Below are 16,411 nucleotides of genomic sequence, written 5' to 3' on the forward strand. Positions count from 1 at the left end.
TGTTTTTCTCGTCGCTAGTTTGACGCAGCCAGACTCAAGCGGGAAGTATGGCTAACGTTACAACGGAGAAACCGCTTTCACCCCTTTCTTACATGCAGTCAAGAAAAATGGATGGTAATATTTAATACATATATAATATATATAGTTTCGTGGCATGTGTGCATTACAATGGGCCTGAAGCTACACATAATGTTGAGGGAACCTGTCATGTTAACGTGTATTTGGTAGCCTAGGAAGGCATAACGAACTGATAGCAACCAAGTTAGCTGGCACGGATCTTCCTGATGTTTTGTGTGCAATACTGGAAAACCTGACATTCAAATGCCTCCACAGCTCTAGAGAGATTATTGTTTTCTCTACGCCTCTGAATGCTTCGTTGGGTTAGGTCTGTGTCAATGCTATTGAGACAGAGTAACTTGTCGTTCATTTCCATGTCAGTTACGTGGGTGAACAATCAAACCTGTCAATTAACGTTACAGATGTCTCCCGCGAACTAGGACTCACCTTGTCGCTCACCTTTTACCCGCATGTTGTGTTCGGTTAGCCTACGAAACGTGTGTTAGGTAGCCTACGAAATGTCTTTGATTCAAATATTTTAATTTACTTTAAACTAATGAGGATTTATGCCATCCTTCACACTATCTGCTTGAATGGATTTAGAGAAATGATAGGGGTAGATTCTCAACCAGGGTAAGCTGTTTCACTATCAAATGAGTTGAAATGTCATTGATTATTTAATCTAGCTTACCTACATCTGTTGAAGGATAAAAAAAAAAAAAATCATGGCAAGTAATTCTTAGATAGCCTATGTAGCCTGTACTTTCAATGTTATAGGTGTGTTGGAATCGACATATGAAAAAAATAGGTCTTCACCATCAGGCTATGGTTAAATATGTGTACACAATATCTGTAGTATTTATTAACGTTCCTTGGGTCAAAATAATGTAGATAAGACTGGTTAAATAACCACATACTGTACTTGTTATAGCAGAAAATAAGTTGTAGAAGATATAAAAATCTATCTGTAGGATGAGACTTTAAACCGAGGTCACCTTCATAGTGGTTCAGAAAAGATCCCTTGGCACTTATCACAAAATGAGTAGGGTGTTCCCCAGTGTCCTGGCTAAATTCCCAACCCTCATTCTGGCCCCTATCCTCCAGTATAACTGGCTCATTCATGAATTCCTTCACTCACTCTACACATGAAGCTGATGTGTGGGTGCTACACACTGTTTCACTGTAAAACGCTTTTGGTGCCTTGAAAAGCATTAGGCCTATAAATGCAATGTGTTGTTGTTTGAATGTAAACCTTAGTGGTAAAGCTTTAAAATTACAGTTATTATGGTGTTGATATAGACTGTGTATATATCTATAGGCTATTACTTAGTTTGATGCATATCTGAAGTATTTCCTCTGCGTCAACCAGCTCAGCTCCATTTCTGAACTTATGTTTGACAGAAATTTGGCCGAGGACTATATTAAAGTTTTTTTTGCAGAATGGAATGAAATGGCAGAGAACACTATTGTGTTTTTCCTTTGCAATAACTTCTATCGTAGGCTGCTGTCATAGCTGTTTATGGTTTGCTAGAATTTATAACATTTTATTATTACATTTATGGATTTAGCTCAAGAGAGCACCCTGTCTGCAGGATTTAGCTTGAGAGAGCGCCCCATACGCACAATGTAGCTTGAGAGAGTGCCCTATCTGCACAATTTAGCATGAGAGAGTGACCTGTGCACACAATTTAGTTTGAGAGACCAGTAGCACACCATGCTGTCTCAGCCATGATGAATACTGAATAATGAAATTACTTGCCTGTGTCAAATCATGGCAATAACTATAATGGTCATACTGTCTCTTATATTGACAATTACACACAGTTTAGGCTGTTTCGATGATTGATCTTTGTCCTGAGGCTGTCCCTTATTGAAGGTATGCTGTATAACTAGCAAGAGGTGTTTCATCAGTAATTGACATCTCTTAAAAGTAATCTAATTTTTCACGTCTGTCCTTGATTCCTCGTTGCATTCCCTCCTCATTTCCCTCTGGTTTTAATTAGAGGGAGGGACTAGGATGTATTTTTATTTTTGTTACTATTATCAAGTCTCTGAGTAACCAGAATGGCGGTGCTTAAAACTATTGTAGTAATTCCTAACACCCTCAGTAACAAAGTAATTACTTTATGCTATCTATCATTCATTCTCTTTGTTGTGACATCTTACAACCAGTGAGCTGACTGGTTGCCTTGGCAATGGTAAACTTCAGTTGCTTATCAGCTATTCAGCTAGGGGTGGAGCTATGGGAGGACCTGGGTGGCACATCCAGACAGCTGGGCTATCAGCTCAAAGAATAATAATATATAGTATTTGTAAATGTACTGTGTGTGTATATAATATATATATAATTGTTATTATTATTTTTCATGCTCTGTTCGTTGACTGTAGCCTGTTGTCATTTTTGCCGCCAATAGTTATATTCAGAGTTCTGTGCTGCTATAGCAACTAAACAGGTTCAGTTGACCCACTTAACAATAGATAAAAATATAACTCTTATAGAGGATGAAAAAAGTTTGCACTAGGCCTTCACTAATTGAATTAACACCTGCCTGCCCTGCAGATATATTCCATGTGAACTGCCTGTTAAGGGCCATCATTACAGTAGGCCAATGTTCCAATTTAATGCAATCCTAATTTAATACATTTAATTTCCTAATGCCCTCATCACTGCGTTGCGGCTATGTCTGAAGATTCAAACTAAAATCTGTATTCTACGAGATCGCTTCACCAGTGGCATGACCTTTTGTCCAAATAGACAAAATCTGACAGTGCTTTGGATACTTCTTTTTTCTTCTTCTTTTTTTCCTCCTTCCTCTAGGTCTGGTGGTAGACCTTTCAGATCAAGGTCTTAACAAACTGGACTCAACATTGTTTTCCTGTGCGGACACTCACACACTTATCTTGGACAATAATAATATCATTAAGTTGGAAAACCTCGACCAAGGCACAGAAATTAAGCAGGTACACAGAAGCACTACTGTATGTTCCATGTTGCACAATTGTCTAATATTGCACAATGAGGTCTGTCACAGTAAACAGAATAATTTTAATATATTGGTGGTTAATGTAAACTGGACCGACACAGACTTGGTATGTGAGACAAATATCACTCAAAAAATGTGAAATGTGCTGTGGAAATATCTATGGAATGAAACTTTTGACATTGAGCTCTCTTTTCAAGTTGTCAGTTGCCAGTAACCGGCTGGTACGGATGATGGGGGTGTCGAAGCTCAGAGAGCTGAGGTTGCTGAATCTGCCCAACAATAGCATCGGCTACATCGAAGGCCTGAAGGACTTGGTTCACCTGGAGTGGCTTAACCTGGCTGGCAACAATCTCAAGGTAACTGGAATAGCATTTTCTCAGATACCCATGATGTTTTTTGACAGGTTGGTGTCTAAAGTTGTTTTCCCAAGCTACTAACCACTGTCTTATAAATGCTTGCATGTGTAAGCTGAATTTTATTGTTTGATTAGTCTACTTCGTCTCTCGTAGGTGATGGACGAGCTGAACAACTGTGTGGGACTGCAGTATCTGGACCTCTCCGACAACAACGTCTCTGTAATTGGTGACCTCACCAAGCTCACTAATTTAAAGGTATTTACTAAGCTTGATCTTCCTCCTATTCAGAATCATTTTAGAGAAAATACACAGTTTACATTGAATTGCACAGATACATAATATCCTAAATTCTATTAATTTTGACTTGTACTGTAGTATGTGTGTGTGTTATATATTAAAGGTGCTCTAAGCGATGTCACACGTTTTTTAGGCTAAAACCTTTTTTGTCACGTACAGCAAACATCACCTCACCAGTCGCTAGCTGCCTGTGCCCTGAATACACTGTAAAAAACGCGGTCTCTGTGGACAGCCCAGGCTCCAAAAACAGCAACAAAACAACCTGGGCCAACCTGGGCCATAAAAACATAACAAACTGTTCCAACAAATCACCAACGAGAAATGCACGTTTAGGAGAGTTTCAATTGCACAGGAGGGTGGGGAAGGGAGTAGCGAGCTTGCTCTCTGTTTTGTTTGAACATCAACAGAAGTGACGTTACCCAGCATCGCTTAGAGCGATGTTAATTGCTGCTGTAACAACATAATTTCCCTTTGGGGATGAATATGGTAATATCTATATTTATTATTTTTTGTTGTTGTTGGATCATCGCGTTAGCATGAGAATGTGAGATAAACATTTAGAGAAATTATTGTATGTTTTTCCCCAGGCACTGCATCTCAATTGCAACACAATCACTACCCTGCGCTCTGTTCCTGCCTTCCTGCCCCCCAAACTCACCGTCTTGTCTTTGGCGGAAAATGAGATTAAAGACCTGAATGAGGTAATGGTTTGAATTGCCTCAGTTCATCTGCTTTCCTTTGTTACTTTGTTCTTATTACTCTTTTTATTTGATCTTGCTGTTCTATTTCCAGTTTCACTCAGCCAATTTCTTTTCCGATTATTCTTCTCCATCAGGTCTCGTACCTGGGCTCCCTCCACAGCCTGGAGCAGCTGTCCATCGTTGGTAATCCGTGTGTCATGGCCAGCTCGACTCTAGCAGGCTCTGACTATCGGCCCTATGTGGTGAGCTGGTGCCTGAAGCTGAAAGTGCTCGATGGATATGCAGTGTCTCAGAAGGAAGAGTAAGTTCATTAATAGCTAAATAAAATTGGATTTTTTTTTTTACAAAAAAAGTTAGGAAACTTAAACAAAAACATCTAAATGTCACCCTAAACAGAGATAAGATTTTCAGACACGGGATGTTTCTGTCAAGAGGCCCCTGATCTAACCTAGTCAGCTAACAACCTAAAGGCATGATAGCATCAACAGTGTCACAGGTGGCACTGCTAAGAGCTTGTTAGCAAGTTAACTGATATCTTTTAGGTGATGTGATGTGCTGCTGCTGTACAAATGTTTCTCACATTTCCGTGAGGTGGTCCATCGCTACAGAACTACATTGCGTGTAGAAGCATTGGGAGCTATTGGGAAGAACAGGTGTGTTAATTTGTCTTTCATATGACCACGTACCATCAAAATGAATTAGAACAGTGTTTCTCAAAGTGGTGGTCCGCAAGATATCCCAAGTGGTCCGCGAGCAGACGTAAAATATAATATAGATGAGTTGTTTGCAATATTGAACCAACTTGTATGTAAATCCAAACAGTTCTACAGCACTGCCTATTTAAGCTTTGCCAGGCTAAATCATATGAATCATCTGACACAATAAACAAGGTGCAAAGAAAATAAGCAAGGTGGTTCATTGAGTAGGCCTATTGTGTAATATACTGTTGAAGTAGGTCTACTCTTTTTTTTTTTTTTTAGTCCTTGGTCTGAAAAAATTTGAGAAACACTGAATTAGAAGAAGATACTCCAAAACTAGCTAGCTGTAAAACACCTTTAAAACGTGTCCAATTGTTGTTTGCTGTTGCTTTAGACTTGTTCAAACCTGTTAAATTCAACTTCTGTGTTCTTACACAGACTCAAGGCAGAGTGGATGTACAGCCAGGGCAAAGGTCACAGCTATCGTCCAGGGCAACATGACCAGCTGGTCCAGTACCTGGCCTCTGTCTGCCCCCTGACGGTGACCACTGCACTGCAGTCTGCAGAGGATGCCAAGCTGGAGAGGATTCTCAACAAACAGAGGTATCCTACATACATACATCTCTTGTGTAAATAGTTGAAATGCTTTTCATTATAACTCACTCTATTTGTAAACCTTTAAAGTCTTTGTAGTTGTATTGACTGATACATGAATCATCATTGCTGAATTGTTCCCTGGGTCTCTCAGGCAACACCAGAGGCAGCTGTTGAAGTCAGATCACAGAAGTAGCTCGAGCCGAGCTCACCCTGTCCCCTTTAATCTGGACCAGCAGACACATGAATCATCTAAAGGGATTTCTGCACAGCCTCCCTCGCTTATCTACAGGGCAGGTGTGTGGATAAATGTGTAACGGACGCACTGTATATTTACAGGGAGAATACACTGGGTCCGCAGCTAAAGTGTTCTGTTCACGTTGCGTCTGCTGCAATTGGGATCTGCTGTTATCAATGGAACTGGCTACACCAGACGCGTAGTGCGTGTACGTTTCAAAAAATTAGACCAGTCTTCTAAAACTATATTTAAGCTTCGCGAACGGAGCAATTCAGTTGCGGACCTGTTGTAGCCCAGAGTTTGTGATTATGTCTTTTGTGGTGTGGGGAATTGTAATCAAAATGTGTGCATCTATTCCTTCTGTGGTCAGAACCGGTCGTCCAGGTAAACTCATGGGTGGGTACGGACCCTTCAGAAGCTCCAATCTTCTACCATGGCGTTTCCCCATCACGTGGCGATGACTCCGCTTCCTTGCGATTGGAGGATGTGCAGACCGATGAGGAGAATCTCCACCGCAGCCAGCTCTCTTCCGAGTCCTTCTTCCTGCCCGTGACGTCCACTGCACACCCACCCATGTGCTCCGTCGACGATGGCCGAGAGACGGAACCTTTCACTATCCTCTCCAAAGCGCCGTCGCAGTCCCATGTCCCAGCCCAACCTGCAAGGGACGTCAAGGCAACGAGAGTCGGACAAAAGACGCCCACGTATAGCCTGGTTGTGTCTTCACCCATGGTGCCACATGAAAACTGCAGCCTGTCTGTAACGCCCGGAGAGAAGCATTCAGAAGTGGAAGGGAACGTGGTGTGTTCACAGGCCAATAACAGGAACTGTGTGAAGGTGAACGGAGGACAGTGTCGTTTGGCAGAGTCCACTCCGGCGGAGAATGGCGAAGGAAAATCGTGCTCACTAGATGCGGCCGCGGTGCGGATACAGGCATGGTGGCGTGGCCACTGGACACGGCTCTGCCATCCGCAGGCCAAAGAGGTGCGGTCAGAAATCCGCTTACGCCGCATGCAGGAACACATCCTGTACTTGACAGCGGAGCTCGAGAGGTGACTGTTTTTTTGTTTTTTTCCCCCCCCAGAAATTATAGCTTTATTTGTGTGATTGTGCGTGTGTGCTCATGTATGTGTGTTTTTTTATTTCAGAAATTATAGCTTTATTTGTGTGTGTGTGTGTGTGTGTGTGTGTGACTGTGTTCGTGTGTGTGTGTGTGCTCATGCATGTGTGTTTTTTTTCCAGAAATTATAGCTTTATTTTGTAACTGTGTGAGTGTGTTTGTGTGTGTGTGCTCATGCATGTGTGTTTTCTGCTTTAGAGTTCACCAGCAACAGGAAGAAGAGAGGTTACAGAGGTTAGTTCAGGAGGAAGCCGTGAAGTGTCTTTGGAAGCAGGTTAGTGATGACTCTCCTACTGAACACATCTCTCTCTCTCTCTCTCTCTCTCTCTCTCTCTCTCTCTCTCTCTCTCTCTCTCTCTCTCTCTCTCTCTCTGTCTTCATATATAACTGTGAAAACATGGGAGAGCCCTTTTGTAATTACTTAAGCACATAATGTAATCTGAAAACTGCTGCCCTGATTAAAAAAACAATGCAACTGATATCAGCTGGTATTCTGTCTATAATGGAGTGGAATGGAAATTTCAAAGTGACCCCAAACATTTGAACGGCAGTGTATATACATATATAAACAGTATATATAAAGCTGTCCGTCCATCTGCAATTCATACCTTTCAATCCCTTTGTCCCTCCAGCTTCAGTCAGTGGTCACATGGCAGAACGCAGTAATGGAACAGCTGAAGTGTGGCTCTGCCCTGTCCGGCTCCAGGCCCTGTGCTCCATTTTCCCAGTCTGAGAACCAGGCCCCAACACAGCCTGAATTACACTCTTATGTTGACCACCAGGGGGCCCCACAGGACAGCATCAATAGCAAAGTGACTGTTAACTCTCCAGACCTTGTGTCACCAGTTGAGGCAGCAGCAGCAGCACGGTCAAACTCTGTGGAAAGCAGTCAAGGAAATATTGAAGAGCAACATTTTAGTCTTGAGCAGAAAGAACAAGAGTAAGAGGAAAAAGTTGAAGAAAGAAACATGAACATGGTGCAGTTGAGGTGGAAGGAAGGTTAATCTCAAGGTTAATCTCTTCTATTGACTTTCCATCCTGTCAGTACATGACTGGCCCACAAGTGTTGCTTGTCTGTGCTTGTTAGCTGCTAACACTGATGACCAGAGAAGGGAGTGAGCTGGTACTGAACATGTTTACCTATTGTGTGTGGCACAGGCTGTGTCTCAAAGTAATGCCAAGTCAAGTAATATATTAAAGAACTACTGAAAGCTGAAACACTGTAGTGGTCTAATACTACCATTGCCACTATGATGATATAAGTTGTGCTGTGTCCAAAGCCATTCCAGGAAGTATGTTGGACATCACAGAAGAATTGGACACAGTGCAAGTGTCTGAAATGTATTTAACATGCTCTGCGAACCATTGTATGTTTTGCATGCAGGAGAAATAGAATAATTCAGCTGTATCTGACATGTATTGAAGGATGAACTGTATGGATTGTAAATACAAAATGATTGTTTATGCGATTTTGCCTGAATGATTCCTTTATGTTAATAGTTTTCTAAAGTTTTCTGTCGCCCTCCCTTTCTCTCTGTTTGTGTCCTTATAGCCAGTGTGTAATTTGTTAAAAAAGGAGATATGATTTGATGATTGAAACTATACACATTGATGTTGTTGAAAGTAATGTACATCTCCTGAGCATTTTTAACTAGTCATTTAAGTGCATATTTAACATGCAGACAATGGCCTATGTTATGAATAACATGTATTCATTTTGTTACATTTTGTGTGATTAATACTTCAAATATAAAATATTTTTGTGTTATTTACCTGTCTTGGTAAATTGTTTCTGCCTTTTTTGGTCATATGCATGTATTGCACATGTGTATGAATGAACTGAAACAGAATTGGGTGGTTTTTCACATATTTTCTGAAGATTTTATATTTGTTATTTGAATAGCAAATATTGGCCTTTCACCCCATTAGCATGAACCTGTTGAAAAAATCTCCCACTGGCAGAAAAACAAAACATGTTTATTCTTTTTGTTGTTTTTGTTGTTGTTACATTTCATGCATAGCGCACATACATGATCATGTGTAATAGAACAGAAATAGGTTGGTTTGCAAATTAAATTGGCAAACATCTGTGGTACCTTGGATCAGTCATGAAACATCTGATGGTGAGGTTCATGATGGATGCGGGATAATTGATGATGATGATGATGATGGACAGTATCATGCGTTCACATGCCCCAATGTAATTCTTTCACAGGTCTGAAAGACGGTTTACATGTTTGGAACCTCTTCAGGAAGTGCTGTGTGTCATTGGTCCAGACAACAACATTTGGTGCCGTGACCCTTCTCGCAAAAGGAGAAGAAAGACGACAACATTTAGTTATCGTGACCCGACCGCAAGAGGAGAAGAAAGACGAGAACATCCAACGGGTTCAAAGAGACTTCGGGGGCAGATTTTGGATCTTGAACATCTGTAAGAAGAGTCCATCTTGGCACCCTGATTGACGCGACTGAATCCCAGCTGGAAGCCTGCAAAGAGGGGAAACACTGCTGCATTGCGCTCACCCTGCATGCAGTGAAGACATTCTGACCAGGTGAAAGCAAAAAGTCTTTACTCCTTTATGTGGGAAAAAGAACCAAAGTAAAGCTAATTTATTAGATGAATTAGAAATTAAGAGCTGCACATTAATGAGAGTATTGAAGTTTGTGTCATTAAGAGTGTTGATATGCCTATATCAATGACTGTGACGTCTATAGGTCATTGGATATAGAGGAGGAAAAGCGTTCACTATGACAGATTCGTGAACAAATTAAAAGAAGTAATCGATTAAACGTACAAGTACTTGGGGAACTTCTTTTCTTTGCTGTGATATTAATACCTGTTAAGCTGTGCTGTGTGTGTTTCATGCGATGATGCTGTGTGTGTGCCAATAAGAAAATAGTAGGCTGTGCGGTGTTTATGTTTTCTCAACGGTCTTTGTTTGGTGACGACTAAACTTAGTGCTACAGTGTTAACAAACGGAATGACAACCACGGGTTTGGCTGTCTTGGTTTTGCAGTTATTGGGAAGTTAAGTTGGATAGGCTCACCACCTATGTTTTGGTTGACTAGGTCAACAGGTTTATTTAATTGTTGTTTTATCACTGTCCAGCTGGAAGGGAGGGGAAAAGGGAAAAGAAAGGAGACTAAGCTAGATATACCTATTTTCCGGACTATAAGTATACATATATAAGTCGCACTGGACTATAAGTCGCATTTATTTAGAAATGTATTTCACAAAATCCAAAACCAAAAACAGAGACTATGTAACTGGACTATTGAGGCCAAAAAGAATAATGTTAATGAAGACGAAGGAGTGAAGGCAGCCAAGAGGAGGGCCGGAAGGTCTAATTGTAAAGCAAAAGAATGAAATGTGGAGAATGCAATGCAATCAAGCATTTTGGGCAATGTGGAGTCACAAGCTGGCAGCAGATTAATTGCTCACGAGAGAGAAATAGACGGTTTTAAAAGGACGTGACCAATGCGCAAACCAGGCGATCGGCCTATAGGCCCGACAGTAATTGTAAAGCAATTTACAAAAGATTCCCTGAACAAAAATGTTGATGTGGTACATGAATATTTAGCTAAAAATGTAGAGAATGCAATGCAATCAAGCATTTTGGGCGATGTGGAGTGACAAGCCGGCAGCAGATTAAATGCCCACGAGAGAGAAAAAGATGCGGTTTTAAGAAGACGTGCACAGACCGGTTTTAATAGGACGTGCAGACCAAAGCTGCAGCAAGCAGGTGATATTTAGAAATGTATTTCACAAAATCCAAGACCAAGAACAGACAGATGTAACTGGACACATAGAGGCCAAATAAATATGCGCATTTAAAACCAGGGCCTAAATTTCAGCGCGGGATTGCGGGTATTGCGCATAAGTTATTAAGTATTGAGCATAATAATAAAAGTCCCACAAGAGCCTAGAAAGCGTGACTATTGACTGGACGGACCAACTCTGACTTCAATTGAACCCCATGCACACACACGCGCACGCCGGTGCCTCTCTCTCTCCCTCTCTCTCACCGCTTAAGTCAAATTATAGCCTAGGTGCTTCTACATCAACCACGATCGACAGGAAAGGAAAACAAACGTTTAGCGATCAGGAACCGTCAGGAATTTTGCGAACACAGAAGCATGACAGCCTAACACGAGAGAACATGGATGTGTTCTCCATTTGAGGAACGTTATAATCGATTGCGGATGTGAACAGACAGATACAGACACGGAGCGCATAGTAGGCCTAGTTTCACTTTCTAGTGTGTGTATTCATTATGTGAAATATAATTAGTAGCAAAACAGTGATCAAATATTAGCCTACATGGCAGTGAGTTTTGTTTTCAAATGTTTTCATGCATGTCTAGATTACGGATGAGGAATGTTTAGGAGACAGACTATCGTAAATCCTCAAATCCTTATGGCGGGAGTCTTTTATTTAGGCTGCGCAAAGCATAGCACCTTTATTTGGGGTATGGCTTGTACTGTTTGATATTGCTAAATATCGGGACTGATGACCACTGAAATCTGTGGGGTATTTGACGGTTCATGTATGAAGTGTCGGGATTTCCATCCGCTTATTGCGAGATAAGGCATCCGCTTTCATTTATTCATGGGACATGTGTTGTGTTGAAATGGAAACCTTATTCCGGATAGCCAAAGAGGTCTATGATAGCCTAAATTTAGTTATTTTTTTAATTCTGCATGATTTACTTTTTTATAAAATTCGTAGGCTAATGCCTGGCAGCAACAATTGTGTTTAAATGTAGGTTACTGCTTCAGCCTCTGGCAAGCTCAGAAGGGGGCGGCATGCAACTGATAGCTTGGGAGCAACATGTTGGAGACTCGTGGTGTAAGACAATGACTTTTCATTGGCAACAATATTAAACCAACCAACAATATAAAATATTAAGAGCTCTTTTATGAGTTAAATTGAAACAAAATTATTACTGGCCTTTATTTGTCCGAATCTGAGGCCCGGCTATAAATAGAATCCCGGCCATAATTTTATGATTTAGGTGCATGTGTGCTTCAGGCATAGCGCTAACACTAATCTCTGACTGAAAGTGCACAGAACTTGTGCATTTGAGAGCGCTCTCTCGCGCTAGACAGTAATGTTTCATGTAGGGTTCATGTCAGTTAATATGAATTAACATTTAAAAACATGTTCAATTATATATATTTTTTCCATATATAAGTCGCACCTGACTATAAGTCGCAGGGCCAGCCAAACTATGAAAAAAGTGCGACACGGTAACTGACACTTGTTGATTTTACAGTGGCAGCTGCGGGTACAGTAAAATAACTGGTAAGGTGTCCTTGTAACTGGTAAGGTGTTTCCTTGCCCTTGAGGGAGAGTGAATGTGTGTGTGTGTGAGTGCGCATGTTATTCCGCTGTGGGGGGGGGGGGGGGGGGGAGAGACAGAGCTAGATATCTCTGACCTGTGTTGAATTTATAGTGGCAGCTTCGGGCTGCGGGTACAATAAATTGCATGAAAAGTGTCCGAAGGAGATACATCTAGGGTGTTGTCTTTCCTTTTCTTCTGTGGGGACTAAGAGAGCGAGAGTGTGTGAGTGTGAAATAAAAAAGAGAGACAACTTGTGAACAATTGAGAGGCGAACAAATTACTGACCAAAATTGTCACTATATCTCTACCACATCACAGAAAAATCTAAAAAATATATTTAAAAGGATCACGTCACTGCACGAAACACATAGTACAATTTGAAATCTAATATTAATTGATATTAGCACAATCCAGATATGGGTCTTGGTAGGAAAACTAAGTTGCAGGCCCATGTGTCAGATTGGATGGCAGTAAAATTACAATTTGGCAAATTTGAGAAAAAATTACAAAGAAAAATAGAGAAGTTGGAATTAGAGATCCGAGACAGGATTTGCAGACATGAGACTGAGAGACGTGATTTGGAGGAGCAACTCATGGAAGCGGATGTGTTGCCAGAACAGAGTGGAATGAGGCGAAGAGGAGTAGTCTCAGAGGCCCACTCAACGGGGAGGAGCCAACTCCTCCCATACACACCTGCACCTAGTGTGGGCGGGGGGCGGAACGGGCAACCAAGCCTCAATCCGACTCTGCCTGACTTGGACTCAACAGTGCCATATGCCATGGTGGAGACATCTAGAAGTGCAGTGGACATTGATAAAGACAGCTTCATTGGACAGAATGCTGCTGTTATGGGAACCCCACATGGGCCAAGAAACAGCACCCCGCCTGACCAACAGCCAGCAGGTGACACAAAACAAATCATTCTGGCCCCATCAGCAGCCACTGCTTTCTACAATCCACAAAGACAAGGAATAACGTCTGCAACCAACCATCATCAAACTGCTCCACTCCAGTATGGCTATCCACAGCTACTAGCCATAGCTTCAGTACCACCTCCTGCCCCATTGTTGTTACCAATGCAACTGACTACAAGCCCTTACCCACCTTACCCACCTGTCAACTCTTTCCCTACCCCACCTCACCCACCCCCTCCTCCCTCATCCCCACCTGCACCAGATAATGACGGGGCATCTACATCCAATGCTGCCCAGGGAGCGACTGCTCCGGTAACAAGGCCAAAGACAAAGACAACCAGGCCAGCGATGGAGGACTGGGATACCTGGGATGAGTCAGCTGACGAGGCACTCATATGCCTTGTGCGCACAGTAGCCACCGCCGACGGCGTGTCTGTGCTTTACCAACCAGCGAGAACCGACAACACCCTCTATGCTACTGCCTTGCTTAAAGAACACATTATTGAAACTGGTGCTGAACTTAGTCTTTTCATCCAGCCTATTGAAGAAACACAAAGTACCTCTGTCAGGCGTCATCAAGACAGCTGGTGGACCAACCGGAGAAAAATGCAGTCTGAAGCAGACAGCCCCAGTCACCATAGCCATTGGAGAGGGAGATGGAGAAGTCTTGTGGAACCTGAGAAGGCTAAAAAGAGAGGATCTCCTGGAAAATCCTGCATGGGCTAAGGGAAGGAATGACTGTGGACTGTTGGAAATGGAACCTGTCAGACTGACTGGAAAACCACCTCCATGTGTGAAACAATGTCCCATCAAGAACGGACAGCTTGTGGCAGAATTGTTGGATGCAATGCAGCTGCCAAAAGACCTGGCAGTGATCAAAGTAAAGGCACATACAAGGCAAGACAACATTGAAGCAAGAGGCAATGCAATGCCGGATGCGGCGTCAAGAACAGCCGCAAGAAAAAGAGAGGGAGGGGATAACGAAACGACTAACGAGAATGGACACGAGAATGGAAACACGGACGGACTTAACGGTAACAGGAACATTTTTGAAAATGACGATGAGAAATGCATGATGAGAGTGACAAAGAAGGTCAAGGAAACATCTGAAGAGGGAAAACGGGAAAGTTTGGCCAACATCATAGACATGCAGAACAGCTCAAGCCGAGAAGAAAAGTGAACTTGGATTGAAAATGCGGCGAAGCTCCATGATGACAACTTGTGGAGGTTTGGAACACGAACAGTGGCTCCAGAAAGTCTTCTGCCCTATCTGGCGGCGCAAATTCATTCGCTTGGACACGTGGAAGTGGAGAAGATGAGGAACAGATTCGTACAGGTCTGGTGGTCACCGAAGTTCACAGCAACGGCCAAAGACATCGTCAAGCGGTGTGTCACATGTCGGCAAAACAATCATGACAAGAAGGTTAAGTTGCCCATGCTGAAGACACCAGCTCCACCAGGACCATTCTCCAAATAGATTACATCACTCTTCCCAAATGCAAAGGCTACCGAGATGTTCTGGTTGTCTTGTGCAAGTTCTCCAGGTGGATTGAGGCATTCCCTGCACGATCTATAACTGCACTACACACTGCCAAAGTCCTCGTGAAAGACATCATTCCCCGATACGGATTGCTGGAACAGATCTGCTCAGACAACGGAACACACTTCACTGGAGCAGTCTGCGCCGAGGTGGCCCGCATGCTGAATGTGCACTGGTCCCTGAACTGCCCATACCATCCAGAATTGTCGGGACAGGTGGAGAGAGCGAACCGGACCTTAAAGGAACGGCTGGCCAAGAAACATCAAGAAGGCATTCTCTGGGTTGACACCTTACCAGCGGTCTGGTGTAGCATGCGAGCTACAGGCAACAGAGACACTGGACTCTGGCCCATTCGAGATTGTGACTTGCGAGCCATTGCAAGCTAGTAGACCCGCCGATAACATGATGGGCTTGGGGAGGGTACGAGTTCTATCTGATTTTCCGCCGATCTTCTTTTGGGGGTAAGTTGTGAACTAGAGGGGGGAAGATTCATGGGAGACTTTCATTTTGACGGGGAATTTATGACGTCATAGAATCTTTCTTTGAGAACCCGAGCATACCCAGAGTGCTGTGATAGTGGACTCTTCTTGACACAAACTCATGTTATGAAAAGTGATAGACTTGGACAGGTCTTATAATTGTTTTTATGATTAAATATGTGTGATTACTGATATGTGGAATGTTTAATCTGAGGATACAATTACAATTGCCGATTTTTGAGAATGATTACAATTAAGCTAGATCAAGAGGGGGGAGTAATCCTGTAGTCCTGGTTCTACGGGTGGGTTTCTGGGGACACCCGTAAGGGAGCTGAACACGCAGCAACGGGTTGACCGGGGACTCATTGGGGGACCAGGGTTGGGAGGATGCTACACCCCTATAATAGATGATTATAGATATACTGTTGTTTTCATGACTATTCTTCGACTGATACTGCTCTTTCTTTTCACTCCACATGTGCCTATGAGGTTTCCGGGAGCCACAGACAACATCTGGGACAGAGACTTTGCCTTTGAACTGAACTGTTGCCGGCCGGTTTCCTGAACTTTCAAAAGACTTTGTTTTCCTTTTGGTTTGACTCTTAGAATGTGAGATAATCATCAGCAACATAATCAGTTTTTAAGTTTTCTTTCAAGGTGCCTGCACTTCTTTTCTTTTCCTTAAAGTGCCTGAGAAGTAATGCTTGGTTTTATTATTTTTCTATTTTTTGTTAGGACACATCAGACTGTGTTTTTTGATTGATCAAGAGGGGGGACTGTAGAATTCTGGGGTATTCTTACTGTATTCTGATGTGTTCATATGTTACTTCTGTGTGTAGTATACAACGGGGAGAGGTCCATACTATTGTACATAACATAACTGTGCCTCAGTGGCGGCTGGTGGTTAAAAAAATAACGGAGGAAGGAATGTCTGGGATGAATTGAAGGAATGATTGGCGTTAGTGGCAAATGTGAGGTTGTGATGGTGTTGGTGGCATATGTGAACAATAGAGTATGTAGGCCGCCTACCCAGACACATTTATAGCAGCAGTATGTAATATGTAGCATTTTAACTGGCAATGTTGTGC

At 42.5% G+C, this 16,411-nt stretch overlaps 1 protein-coding gene across 1 annotated transcript; it reads left to right on the forward strand.

Annotated features, from left to right (window-relative positions):
* Window positions 1–33: 33 nt before the first annotated feature.
* On the forward strand, window positions 34–8,813 carry cep97 (centrosomal protein 97). The gene is made up of 11 exons (XM_076303499.1): window positions 34–114; window positions 2,876–3,018; window positions 3,239–3,397; window positions 3,551–3,652; window positions 4,282–4,395; window positions 4,530–4,696; window positions 5,532–5,696; window positions 5,842–5,984; window positions 6,296–6,977; window positions 7,244–7,319; window positions 7,678–8,813. Exons 1-11 carry the CDS (start codon window positions 48–50, stop codon window positions 7,987–7,989), a joined length of 2,130 nt encoding a protein of 709 aa, XP_076159614.1. The 5' UTR covers window positions 34–47; the 3' UTR covers window positions 7,990–8,813.
* The last annotated feature ends 7,598 nt before the right edge of the window (window positions 8,814–16,411 follow it).

This window comes from Alosa pseudoharengus, unplaced genomic scaffold (assembly GCF_046254945.1).
Source record: "Alosa pseudoharengus isolate Yale_2024_CS ecotype anadromous, Long Island Sound unplaced genomic scaffold, YU_APseudo_1.1 YU_APseudo_1.1_scf_24, whole genome shotgun sequence".
Taxonomy (NCBI): domain Eukaryota; kingdom Metazoa; phylum Chordata; class Actinopteri; order Clupeiformes; family Clupeidae; genus Alosa; species Alosa pseudoharengus.

Coding starts and splice junctions, on each gene's coding strand:
- cep97 (XM_076303499.1), top strand. CDS start 48: ATGGCTAACGTTACAACGGAGAAACCGCTTTCACCCCTTTCTTACATG. Junction 6,978..7,243: donor TTGACAGCGGAGCTCGAGAG/GTGACTGTTTTT, acceptor TTTCTGCTTTAG/AGTTCACCAGCAACAGGAAG. Junction 7,320..7,677: donor TGAAGTGTCTTTGGAAGCAG/GTTAGTGATGAC, acceptor TTGTCCCTCCAG/CTTCAGTCAGTGGTCACATG.